Source organism: Plutella xylostella, chromosome 24 (genome assembly GCF_932276165.1).
Source record: "Plutella xylostella chromosome 24, ilPluXylo3.1, whole genome shotgun sequence".
Lineage (NCBI taxonomy): Eukaryota > Metazoa > Arthropoda > Insecta > Lepidoptera > Plutellidae > Plutella > Plutella xylostella.
In genome coordinates, this window is record NC_064004.1 from 2,232,582 (window position 1) to 2,246,355 (window position 13,774).

Sequence of the window (13,774 nt, forward strand, 5' to 3'; positions counted from 1 at the left end):
TAGTTAAAGGATTATGTTCATTTCATATTGTATGATTATAACAGAATTCCTTTAAGGAGGCATTAATTTTTGTAATGAAAATAATATTAACTACGTAATCAAAAAATTAAGTACGATATTTTAACCGCTCCAATAATATCATACGTTCACTGGTTTATATATTATGTATGTATGTATGTACTTACATATAATTAAGTAGGTACTTCTTTATACAAAACAGAGTAGAATTTTATTAATGACTTTAACGAAACCATCTCAAAATAGCAATGCATCCGAACTACTAATAGACTCTCATGATTAATCATAATAAAATTTGCCAGTGACTATATGGTTTCATTGATGTCTTCAAGATGTCCATTGATAATATCCTAATCTGTATTTATATCTCATAGGAAAACTAATCGGTATTATATAGTAAAGTATAGCAAAGTGACTTAGGTAAGTACCCTCTGTTTCACAATATATGTTTATCTGGATCAAGATTAATCTGTTGAATAAAAGTCTAACTAAAAATAAGCGTACACCTTTCAGCATCGTACGCAACACGCAACGGACGCATCGCATCCAGTATTCTTTTGGTTTGGCGGTAGGGTGCTTACCCTACCGCACCAAACGGATTGTCATAAATGTATGGAAAAACGGCGTCGGCAGTGCCGATGAAGTGGACGCACGTGTGTGAATTTATGTACAAAGAATACTGAATGCGATGCGTCCGTTACCGGACGTTAAAAAATCCGGGAAATGCTCCGTGAGTGAGCGCTTTCGCATAATCAGGTTACCGGTACAGATCGGTACAGGGAACCCGATTCCCTAAGACTGTAAAACTTACACAACAGATATCCTTAACCCAGGCGTCGTGAACCAGGCGCTTAGTCCACCTTGCTATCGCCGAGTCGCTTTTATATAACTCGGAACCCGCTGACCCGCCTCTTCACTCCGCCGTTCACTAGCAGTGGCGTGGATTCTGCACCGTCTTTTCCTTCCGCCTGAAAATATAAAACAAAATATATTATGTATGTGTGTAAAAGTAAATATATATTTTTTGGAATTCTACACAATTTCGAAGTGTATGAAATAATTATTAATTGAGAGATTATTTAAAACGCACATAAAGTATAACATTTTTAGCAGCTATTCGCTAGCTGCTGAAAATGCTCGCTAGCTATATTTTTGTCGATTAATTGTGATGTAGGTACTTAATTTCATTGATTGACTAATAGACTTTCACGAATATCTAATAGTCGAAGAACAAGACTTGTTCAGGATAATTCCCTGTATCCCTTTCCGCTTACTATACCATTTTTGCACGTCCAGAAGGCCTAGCACGGGGCGCAAGACGAGCATGTCAAGGCGAAAGTTTTACACTTACATCGCGCGGCTTCGAGAGCGAGTGCGGCGGAAAACTTTTGTCACGTTGAGCGACGTGAGCGTCTTGTGCTCATGCTAGGCTTTTTGTAGAGGTTTATTAAGATAATCATAAAATGACCTGTTTGGCGGGGCTGATGTCGGGCCTGCCGCTGACGCGCGTGGTCAGGCTGGAGATGACGTGCGGCACCCCGGCCAGCTCCGAGCTGATGCTGTTGTAGTATTGCCGGTAGCAGATGTAGGCTACTGACAGGCCGAGGATTGAGCCTACTAGGACGTCTGGAATGGAGGAAAGTATGATTTAGTTTGAGCGGTTGTAGAATCTGACTGTGATGATAGTATTAAATTTCGTCACGTATTCAATAGACGTGACTATCATCGCATCTTGTAAGAGATAAACCCTATTAGTTAGAGATTCAGTAGTATATAAGGTATCTACTTAATAATAAATTAATTAAAGAGCAGAATATAACGTAGAGGAGATACTTAAGTGTTATCTGAAGAATAAAATTATTGTTGTCACTGTCTAATACCAACATTCAGATGCGTCAGCAACAATTTAATAAAATTGTTACGGAATACCTCAGATAACAATTATCTGACTATTGCAAAATCAGCCCTAAGATTGATGACCGGATGGTGTAGTGGTTAGTGACTGTGTGACGCCGAAGGTCCCGGGTTGGATTCTCGGACAGGGCAGATATTTGTTAAAAGACGGTTATTTGTTCTCGGGTCTTGGATGTTCAATGTTTGTGCAGTGTGACTGTGAATAAGTTTTGTGTTCTTTAGGTGCCTGAATTCATAATAACACATTTTCTTAGTCTTTGATATAGTCAGTCTTCTTCTTTTTTTAGCGTGTCGGTGACAAACACAAGACACTATACTCTATTTTGAAATGTCTGGTAAGTAAAGTTGGTTTTCGTTCGTCGTCGTAAGTCACCGCGACATCGCCTCCAGACGACCGGCCAGGCAGAGCGCACACACTCGTTAACAGACCCTAAGAGTCGTTAATGAACAACATTCAAGTCTAATTCAACTGATGTTGTTCGTGGTAATTTAGGATCAAAATTAAACTTTCAGGATAGCAAAGTTGTTTTTCAGTTTGCGATAGCTGTTGAGAAAGCCCGGTACAAGTCGCTTTTGGAACGATCACTTCAAAAATCTATATAAACAACTCACCCTGCCAATGATGGTGGTAGTCGCACGTCCGCGACACGGCGACGCACAGCGCGACACACAACGGCGCGACGCACACCAGCAGCCGCGCCGCGTCGCCGCGCCGTCGCGATAAGGCTTCTAGACGACCCGCCAGCCAGAGCGCGCAGACGCCGAGTGAGCAGAATGATACTGGGACAAAGAGTAGGTTCAGTCAGTTATATAATACACTGTGTTGTACTTGACAAACTCACAAACCGCTTTTAATTCATTCAAACATGGACGGTTGTTAGTCTAACAAGGTACACTTATGAAGCTAATCGTACAGTCCTATAACAAATATGGATGATTCTTTTGTTCTTGCTTTGCTTCTTCTTCTTATCTTGTCGGTCAAACTACACTACATTTATCACCGTGGTGGAAGGATTAGTTAGTCCGGTTAGCGTCAACCGCCAACTGCACATAATGCGGCCATCGTACATACTCGTAAGTAACAAAAACAAGTGTCATATACACTCGAAATGGATTTTAATAAAAAGCGCTAACCAGAGTAGTGCTATACTATGAAGACGAGCAAGAAATCCGTCCCCTCTTTTGCTATGATATGTGTATGTGGACCAATTAATGAGAAATTGTGGATATCAAGCCCATCTGTATAAACATATATCTGGTGGAAAAGCACCCTTATGCTAAGAAGACTTACATAATAATTATGTACGTATTAGTGATGTAACGAATATTCGCATTCGCATTCGCATTCGCGAATATTCGCATTTTTTTGGATATTCGCATTCGCATTCGCATTCGCATTCGCAACATTATGTGCGAATGTTTTGCGAATATCAGTACTTATTAACAAAAACTATTTGAAAATAATGGTAGGTTAACAAAATCTAAATCCATTCGTCTATAACTTTTTTATTACAAGTTACCCTCTTAATCACATTTCCGGTCTTACTTTATCATTTGGTATTATTTATTTACTCTGGGAAATGAAACTTTAGATGTTAATAGTTTCATAAGACATAAACTTATTCATCTTTAAGCAAACAAAAAGCGTATCTTGACAGTATAGACTATAGAGGGTTATTTGCAAGTAGATCTGATGCTTTCAGGAGGTGACCTGAACATTTCCAGTCGATTAAACCCTATAATGCATACTCCGAAACTTAACCATTTCTAAGATATTAAATATAATATTTAAGTTTTTTTTAATTGACAAAATGTTATGCTTAAAACAAAAATTCACAAAAAACTTGCCATATTTCAATTTTTTTTGTTGTTTTGCATAACCTTAATAAACTAATTAAAATAATCAAATGTGCACTATTTGACTTAAATTAGACACAATACCTCAAAATAATAAAACATTTAAAAAATATATTATAAACGTAAAAAGAAATAAGTTAAATTAAAAAAGAATATCATATGACAATTGATTGTGCACTTCAATTTAAAAACATTATTAACTTATAAGCGTTCAAATAAGATATTTCAATATGAAATCGATTTAGGTATCACCAATTACAGAAATTTACGCGTCGAGCTTTGGAACTCACACGCAACCAGATAATGGTTTTGACAAGAACCTTATCAGGTCACTGTAGGTTGAACAGTCACCTACATAAAATGGGTCTGTCCGACACTCCAACTTGTAGATTCAGCAATGAAAAGGACGAAACGCCCATGCATATTCTTTGTGAATGTGAGGCCATCATTCACAAGAGAAACAGAATCTTGGGCGGCTACAAATTAGCCCCCATAGATGTGAGGTCTCTCCCTCCGGTCGGTTAAAATCATCAGGTTTATAAAAGACCTGGGCCTGGAGAGAATTGACTCGGCAAGGGGAGTCACAATAGATCTTTTAGGTCGCAGTGGCGAATGGGCACTGCTTGCCCTCCCCTTTTTATATAACTATAACTAACTACATAGGTATCACCAAGATATGGCCAAAACAACCAGCACAGGCGGATAAAATTCAATAGGAAAACTAACAAGATTAGCCCAATTTAAAGGTAAAAAGTGTGATTGTTTTCAGTCCTGTTGACTTTAGTATGGAAACCCCTATTGAGTTTTCTCCGCCTTCTCTGGTTGTTTTGCCCAAATCTTAGTGATACCTAAATCGATATGATATTGAAATATCTTATTTAAAAGGTTATAAGCTGATAATGTAAAAAAACTTAAATATTAAATATCTTAGATATGGTTAAGTTTTGGATAATGCATTATAGGTTCAATCGACTCAAAATGTCTTCCTCTATCACCACTTGAAAGAATCAGGTCCACTTACTAATACCCTGTAGTGTCAGAACAAGAGAGCCATAGATTTAAATACGTAATAAACCATACAAATGGCTCCAAATTTGAACACAAACTGAATATTCGCATTCGCATTCGCATTCGCGAATGTCGATATCAGATATTCGCATTCGCATTCGCATTCGCGAATGTCCAAAAAGACACATTCGTTACATCACTAGTACGTATGAGTTATGTATGAGTACTTCAGTATAATTATGTAAAATATTGGTACTCACAGCTGCTATGTCCACTGGGAAACGACTTCCGTCCGTCCATGACCTCCCGCGCGTCGCCCGTGCACGTGAAGTCCGCCGTCTGCACGCCGTCCGGGAAACAACGGTAGAAGAAATCTGGCCGCGGCCGTCCTGAGTGTGAAACGTGCTAACGTGAATTTGGTAAATTATTTATCTATAGTCACTTTATTGTATACACAAAACATACACAGACAAAAACATGAAGACAGAAAAAGTTAGTAGTACACAAAGGCGGCCTTATTGCTAAGAAGCAATTTCTTCGAGCCAACCCTTGGTTGGTGGAAAACTAAAAAAAAACAAAATTTATTTATTTAAAAAAACATGTAACATTATACAGATCTTATATCTATTTAACATCTAAAATACACTTTGCCTTCATTGGATCTGGTACTCTGTCTTCTAAACTAGGACTGGGTCCTGTATCTTAGAAGACAGTTTTCCAGTTACAGTAGCTAAAGTAAATTATATTTAGGTTATGGATTTTAAGTCATAAATTTACTGTGAGTAACATTTTTTTGAATAGGCGATTTCAGATGCCGTCTGGGAAACAACGGTAGAAGAAGTCTGGGCGCGGCTGACCTGTGTGTGAAACGTGTAGGGATGGATTTCGTGAAATAATTATGTTATTAGGTTGAAGAAATGTTATTAGTTACGTGTGTACGTTTATGAAATAGGGAAAATAATAACTGTGCACGCCGTCCGGGAAACAATAGAAGAAAAAGTCTGGACGCGGCCGACCTGCGTGTGTGAAACGTGTAGAGATGAATTTGGTAAATTATTAATATATGTTTTTTGGTTAGGGATTTTAAGATATGAATGTATTTTTTTGAAACAGGGGATTTATATAACTGCGATTGCCGTTCGGGAAACAATTGAAGAAAAAGTCTGGGCGCGGCCGACCTGCGTGTGAAACGTGTAGGGATGGATTTGGTAAAATACTATTTTAAGTTAGAAATGCAGGTACTTGAGTGTAACACTTTTTTTGAAACAGGGGATTTATTTAACTGTGGATTGTGGATGCCGTCTGGGAAACAACGGTAGAAGAAGTCCGGGCGCGGCCGACCTGCGTGTGAAACGTGTAGGGATGGATTTTTTAAAATATTATGTTTTTAGGTTGACGTTATTATGTATAATTATTATTAGTACAGTCGTTTTTGAAACAGGAAAAATATACAACAGTTGATGCTGTCCGGGAAACAACGGAAGAAGAAGTTAGGACAAGGCTGACCTGCGTGTGAAACGTGCTGTGAGGGATTTAGTAGACAATTAAACGTTACATTCATTATATTTAAAAAATAAAAAATTAAGCTCTTTCCTGTCCGGTTGAAAAATTACAGCTCCTGCAAACCTGTGTAAAACATGCAGGGCTGATTTATCAAAATAATTTGGTATGCGGGAAAAAAATAAAAATATATCCGGCCCCGCTCATCCTGAATGTGAAACATGCCGGGATGAATTTGTTAAAATATGTATTTCTATGGACGTGTCGCAAAGCGCCGTGTCGCTAGCCGCAAAATGTATCTCTTAGAAAAACAACAAACTAATAGCTCAGAGTAACAACCCAATAGTGTCGTCAGTTGACTCGTCACTAAGAAACATGTCAGTTCACTTGCTTGTTACAGTGCGACAAACCTATCTGTTCCGGTTGGAGCAAACTAAATTGATCCATATCTCACAACTTACATATGAATTATATATTTATATAGATTAGATAGGTTTATTAAAACCGCAAGAGCGAATTTACAGTACGAGCAAACTTAAAATCTTATAGAATAAAGAAATATTAGACATTTAGCCGAGCTCTCACCGGAACAGAAAAGTTTGTGGCACTGTAAAACAGATAACAAACAACGTCACTCAAACATACACAGCGGATAATTTTATTCTAATTTATTCAGCAGCTGCTTCAGGTTTACCTATCAATATACGTATCTACTTAAATAAAAGTAAAGGAAACTGAAGTATAGTTACTTTGCTACAAGATTTATCATTCAAATAGTTTGTGCTACATAAATATACTTTAGTTCTAATGCATAGGTATGTAGTTTGTCCACGTTCTTCATTTGACCTCAAGATAATCTCTATGAGAATTATTATTTCAATATTAGTCACACCACTCTTTCTCTCTCTCTCTCTCTCTCTCATGTTGTGACCTTGTGACATGAAATAAGAACAGAAATGCCTACATAATTATAATGAGTAAACTACCTATAATCATAGTATGGATGAAACATTTATACCTAGGTCAAATAGACATCATTTTATCAAGTAATATATTTTATCATTATCAGAGGGTCATCTAGGGGCGAAATGATATATCATGGCGCTATTCGACCTTTCTAGTTCCAAGTAGTTATGCCTGATACAACACTCAGGACATACGACCACCCTTTTACTAATTAACAATCAGTAAAAAAGATAAGTAATTAATAATGACATACAATAAATATGTATGTACCTAAAATCTACCTCATTTGGTTTTTATGATTTATTTTAATATACCTAAATACTCACTAACATTTGTTTATATTTTGTGCCAAGTATGAATAAATGCATATACTTACCCACAGTTAGCTTCAACAGATTTGTCAGGAAACCTGTGAGGCCGAGCGACAGTGACCATGCCAGGAGAATCTGCAATTAAATTATAGATATATTAGAAATTATTTGAAGGAAAGAAAATTCATTTAGGCACTAGGCACAGTGATACAGTAATTAAATAAATACATGTCTAGGAATCTATTAACTATTACAAAGCTGCATGTCATTCTTTACTCTACTTCATATTACTCCACACCACTCCCACATAAAATCCATAAAAGGTGATGAGTGAAAAGTAGTGGCTAGAGATTCATACAATACCAAACCTATTTCTCATTTGTAGGTACATGACAGAAATTATTAAATAAAACGGTACAAATGGCCTTTTTGCTTATAAAACATTTAGTTATACCTCATAACCTTTTACAGAGAGTAATAATAACATTAAACATTCCATTTAAAGAATATTATTAACATTGATGACATAACTTACTTCCAGTGCATCATTGCAGACATTGCAAACAGCCCAAGCAAGGAAGGACAGTATGCACGGTACACTCAGCACAATGGACCAGAGCGTGCTGCCGGGCACGTACGACTCGTGCCGAGGATACTTGCAGTTGGTCTCTAGTTCCCACTGCGGGATGACTCGTTCGAAGGGTGTCATACTTTCCATGTAGCTGTGGATTTGAGATGTAGTTTGGATACTTATGGAATCTTAAAACCTTTTTTTTCAGTAATAGCTTTCTAAATAATCAGGGTATTAAATACAGATGTTTTTTACTGTGTATTGCATGTCTTGCATTTTTTCAATGAATTACCAGGGTATACTGTAGTTAGGACTATTCATCAGTCATGGAACCATACAAATATTTATCATGCCCTAAGTTCTGCTAAATAATCTGGGCTAGAACTCTGTTGAATTTAATGAAGTAAATAAAAACTTTTGTATGGCTAAACTAGAATATAACTAATTATCCTGAACAAAAAGAAAAGGTGTGTAAAATGTAAATGTCCTGTAAAGATCGTTAATTTGGAATTTTAAACTAGACTAATGTTTTTGATAAAAGAAACAATACATCTCATGATTATTTAAATTTATAATGACTGAGTCACTGTGAGTTGCAATACCGCTAACCAGAAGTATTGACCTTGAGAAAATTAGAGAAACTTATGACCGGTTTACCTAAAAATACTAGATATTCATGTTAAATCTACACTCGCGAGCAACCAAATCGACTCAAGCCTTGACGGCGCAAACATACATTAATACAAGTAAAATTATGAATAGAAATAATAAAAATGATATGTCATTTAAAAGCTTAAGATGTCAGCTTTAATTTGATATCATTATTATTGAAATCCATTCATCATTTTTGAAATAAATGATGTCTGAACGCAATTGTAGGAAAAACGGGAATTTAGGAAAAAAGGGTATGGGTATCGTATTATACAAATTAAACAAAAAATGTTAAGATAAAAATTTATTTATTTAAATCAATACTTTGTATTGCCCCCTCTTGCCCTAATTACAGCCTGCAGCCTGTTTCTCATAGACCTTATCAACTTTTTGACAGTTTCCTGAGGAATGCCGTCCCACTCCTCTAATAAAGCTGTCTTCAGCTCGTCCACGCTTGCAGGGACTGGATTCCTGGCCCGAACTCTTCTTTTGAGCTCGTCCCATATAAATCGCGAATTTGTGCATTTTAATTTAATTTTGTTATAAATAACCATTTAAAATAGATAAAAATGCCGCTAATACGTTCAGCTAGTTATAATTTATTTATTGAAGTGCTCCTTCGGGTGGCTTTACTTTCCGCCTTTTGGTAAATATGCATTTGTTTATTACCTTGAAGATAATAATTTCCTAATCCGTATTATCAATGAAATCAAACATATTTTTGTGATAATTTGCTAGTTCCCTAATCTTTACTTCCTATTTAGTACCACTAGACACAAAATTTTATGGTTCCTAAGAATTTAAATTGTTATTTTCATAATTATAAACATTAATTCATCATACTACACTCGCGAGCAACCAAATCGACTCAAGCCTTCACGGCGCACATATACATTGATTTTCCTAAAACGATAAATGGTAAATATAAAAGTGATATGTCATTCGAAAGCTGAAGAATTAGGCTTTCAATTAAGATCAATACCATAAAAAAAAACTAAGCGCAGATTTAATGACGCATTTTAATTGCCCGTCAGTGTTAATTACCTCATTAGGAATCCACGCCTTGCGCTACCTGATCCCGCTATAAAACCTTTCCACATCCGGTGTACCTTATCAGTCGCTTGTTGCAAGTTGACCGGTACACATCTCGTTGCATTGTATTCCTTGTTTTCGCAAACCCATGGATACCACACCAGAAGAAGCTGCTCAAGTTGTTGCCTTGCTGCAACAAGGGTTAAGTCAGCGAGCAGTCGCTGCCCAGCTCCACTTGAGCCAGTCTGCTGTATCCCGAGTATACAGACGGTTCCAAGAGACTGGTGCCTTCAATCGAAGACCAAGAACGGGCCGCCACCGCTGCACTTCAGAGAGAGACGACCGCTTCATTGTCTCAACCTCGCTGCGCAATCGACACCTTACGGGCGTTGATGTGCAGCAAGAACTGAGACGTGTACGACAAGTGGCTGTCAGCGAGTGGACAGTGAGAAGACGCTTGAAGGAAGCCAACTTGACACCAAAAAGACCTGCATCAGGCCCCAAATTGACTGCAGGCCACCGACAAGCGCGTCTTCAGTTTGCTCGAGAGCATCTCGATTGGAGCATTGCGCAATGGCGGTCGGTCCTGTTTACTGATGAGTGCAGAGTGTGTCTGCATGGCAGTGACAGGAGAGGCCGGGTCTACCGGCGTCCGGGGGAACGATTTGCCCAATGTTGTAATGGCGGCGGTTCCTGCATGATGTGGGCTGGTATTTCTCTAGAGGGAAAAACCGCACTTGTTTTCGTGCCTGGAGGCGGCCGAGGAGGCGGGTTAACAGCTGATCGGTACATCACCGACATTCTACTCGGTCATGTTGTGCCCTATGCAGAATTTGTCGGTGAAGACTTCGTGCTAATGCACGACAATGCCCGCTGCCACACGGCACGAGTCAGTCGGCAGTTTCTGAGAGAGAAGGAATTGCGCACGATGGACTGGCCTGCGCTCAGTCCTGACCTGAATCCCATCGAACACTTATCATATACATATCCTCTTCGGCCCTCTGAACAGAAGAGTCCAGAGTCTATTTCAATGGATTCCGAGTTACGCGTTTATGATGTACAGCAGTCAGCACCTCTAAAGGTAAGTAATTAGTTATAATCGTGTTCTAGGTCCTTTGTACCGTAATTTAGCGGTTTCTGAGCAGGGGTGGGTCAGTGCCTTAATGGCTGAACTTTTAGTAGAAGGTAGTGCCATCTCTTTATATTACTCTTACTACCAAAAAAGATGTAAGATGGCGTTATCAACAAGACCATAGAACAATAACAAGACACATAGATAAGTAGTATTTGAATGTTAACATTGTCATGATCTATGGCTTTTATGAAGAAATTGCGTGTCAGTGTCAGTTCAGTTCAGTGTCTTACAATGTCTCGCAAATAACATTTTTGTAATAAAAGCCTATACTCTAGGTATATCGTTATTTATAAATTTTATATACCTACAAATAAAAATAAACATGGTGTGTCAAGAAAAAGCATCTTTATCCGCAAAAAGTGTTTTTATGAAATTCTTGTGACCTGACAGATTCCATATGGATCCAGGTTCCATGTGGTTCCGCGGGAACCGAGCTGAAATGGCGGCACTGGCAAAGAGCGATCGACATCTTCATATCCGCTGAAGATTAAAATACTATGTGTACCAAACTGATAAATGTCGTCAAAGATTTGCCTCGCGAGGATAAATGATGCACTATTGGATGAAATGACTTTATCACCACAAGTGACAAGATTTGCTTCTCTTGGGAAACATAAACTAGCAAAACATGAATTGGTTTTCATGGTGAAAAGAATACACACACCCACTCCATTGACATATATATTACTAGCGTAAGGACAGGGCCTCCCACTCAAAAAAATGGCACCCGCGCGTTGGCCCTAAAATCGTAATTTTAGGGCCAACGCTCCTCAGTCGACAGTTGTCTGTGGCCGAGAGATGGTCTTGTGATAAATATGTATTGTGTTGTGAAAGTCTGCAAAAACCATTATACGAAGGTCAAAAAGAAACATCGAATATCGTATCATCGGTAATTACCATTAAATTAAGTAATAAACACATTATAAAGTGATAATTATTTTACTACCAAAGTCTACAATGGCCGCGCGCTGTAACCTTGTGCGGACGTCATTTTTTGTTGACTATCCTCCGAGAACATTTTCTTGTTGCACACACTTACGTTTTGGAGCGTGATTTTTAGTCCATTTGTACGGGACGCTCTACAGGTCTACAGCTCAAAACAGTTTTAATTTTAGTAGTTGGATTTGTCTTAAAATTATTGATATGGCGCCTGCAAATAATAAAACAATGTCCGGGATGGTAAATTATTAACGCACGTACAAGGTTACGTCGTCAAGATAGTTGCTAGGCACTGACATAGTTCAAACAAATTATGACAGATAACAGTTATTTTGCTTGTATGAAGAAGGTTTGAGTAAAATGTTCTGAAGGGCCTATCCTTCCTTTTGAAATCATTGACCCACTCGCATATTATTTTACAAGTGACATGAACAAAACTGAACTGAAACATTGTTATATGCGAGGTAATAAAGAATTATATAATAATTTGTTTTTTATTTATTGTTGCATGTAGGTAGGTACATAAATAGATAGAACTTAAATTTAGCTGATAAATGTAATTACTGTTGTGTGGTGTAACTACGTTAACGCAAATATGTCTTATATCTTTATAGATTGAAGTTAATAGCCGGATCCCCACCAGACGATCCAACGCGATCCGATCGCGCGATCCAAGGAATCTTACATACTAAACTTCTTGGATCGGGCGATCGGATCGCATTGGATCGTTTGGTGGAGATCCGGCTATTAGGTAACTTGTGATAACAATATCTATATATACAGGGTGACCCAACAGGGCACCCTGTATGTATGTACAATGAGGTTGAGCAATATAAAGAGATGGCGGTGTAGGCTCAGTATGACGTATAGAGTATGACAAAAAACTCCTCGAGATGCCACTCTTTTCACAATTGTTTATTTTTTCTCTATGTTTCTGAGGTTTATGACTTTTCACTTTAAGGGCCTTACTTTCCTAAGGGCGGGACCGCATTGGTGCGTTTCGTCGACCCTCCGATATTTTTATTTATGGCCATTCTTTTGCAACGACAGGGCGCAACGGACCAATGGGGCCTCACCCATAAACCTTGAAATAAGAGATGGGGATGTCCTATGATAAAGTATTTCAGTCAAGTTTACAGACGGATTCTTAAAGAAAATAATCTCTTTATTCGAATTTCGTATTTTTTTGTTTTTCCCAGGTCCTCTGCATGGAAGACGCTATAACCAGCATGTGCTGGGTGCCCAATAACCCTTGCCTGCTAGCCGTCGGACTAGCTAATGTGGAAAAGACGCGTCAGCTGATCAAAATCTACAATGTGTCAAGTGGGAAGGCCGTCAATATGGAAGGACTAAACGGTGGGAATAGTGAAGGTGGAACTGTCACTTCGGTAGCTGTCAGCCAGAGCGGGTGAGAGTTCAGTCTCCATAGACTAGGTAGAGTTAATCTAATCTCACATTAGACAGAAACGTTACGATAAAAAAGAGTGATTTGAAAACGTTTCATAAGTGGGAGTGAGTAGGAATATAGGTACACAAAGCATGACTTTGTCTGCCATTTTCATGTTGTTTCTTTATTCACGGGTGTACTCAAATTTATGTATTATTTATGTTTTCATCTTCCCTCTCTTTCTATCCTACAGAGCGTGTCGCATAGCAGCAGGAGACGCCGATAGTACTCTTCGTATTTGGGACGTGCCATTGAGACGGCTTAAACTGACGTCAGAAGCTTTGGAGTTTTAAATTACGTATTTTTCTAGTTTCTTTACTTTGACCCTCAATCCGTCGTAGGATTTAAACTTTTGACTGGAATAATTTTGATTTGCCATGTCCGATTAATATATGATATAACATTTATAAAATAAAACGATGATA

General features: G+C 38.1%; 2 protein-coding genes and 1 long non-coding RNA gene across 3 annotated transcripts; 2 read left to right on the forward strand and 1 right to left on the reverse strand.

Moving 5' to 3' along the window:
* Positions 1–726: 726 nt before the first annotated feature.
* LOC125490455 (phospholipid phosphatase 5-like) lies at positions 727–8,389 on the reverse strand. The gene is made up of 6 exons (XM_048629690.1): positions 8,110–8,389; positions 7,640–7,709; positions 5,058–5,186; positions 2,545–2,712; positions 1,487–1,644; positions 727–986 (listed from the first exon to the last, which is right to left on the reverse strand). The coding sequence occupies exons 1-6, from the start codon at positions 8,290–8,292 to the stop codon at positions 900–902; spliced, it is 795 nt and encodes a 264-aa protein (XP_048485647.1). The 5' UTR covers positions 8,293–8,389; the 3' UTR covers positions 727–899.
* On the forward strand, positions 6,923–8,386 carry LOC125490458. Its single transcript, XR_007267684.1, has 2 exons — positions 6,923–7,112; positions 8,116–8,386. It is a non-coding gene; the product is annotated as an uncharacterized LOC125490458 (long non-coding RNA).
* A 2,465-nt stretch (positions 8,390–10,854) lies between the features above and the next one.
* Positions 10,855–13,765, forward strand: LOC105382051. Its single transcript, XM_048629696.1, has 3 exons — positions 10,855–10,909; positions 13,102–13,310; positions 13,543–13,765. Exons 1-3 carry the CDS (start codon positions 10,859–10,861, stop codon positions 13,640–13,642), a joined length of 360 nt encoding a protein of 119 aa, XP_048485653.1. The 5' UTR covers positions 10,855–10,858; the 3' UTR covers positions 13,643–13,765.
* Positions 13,766–13,774: the final 9 nt, after the last annotated feature.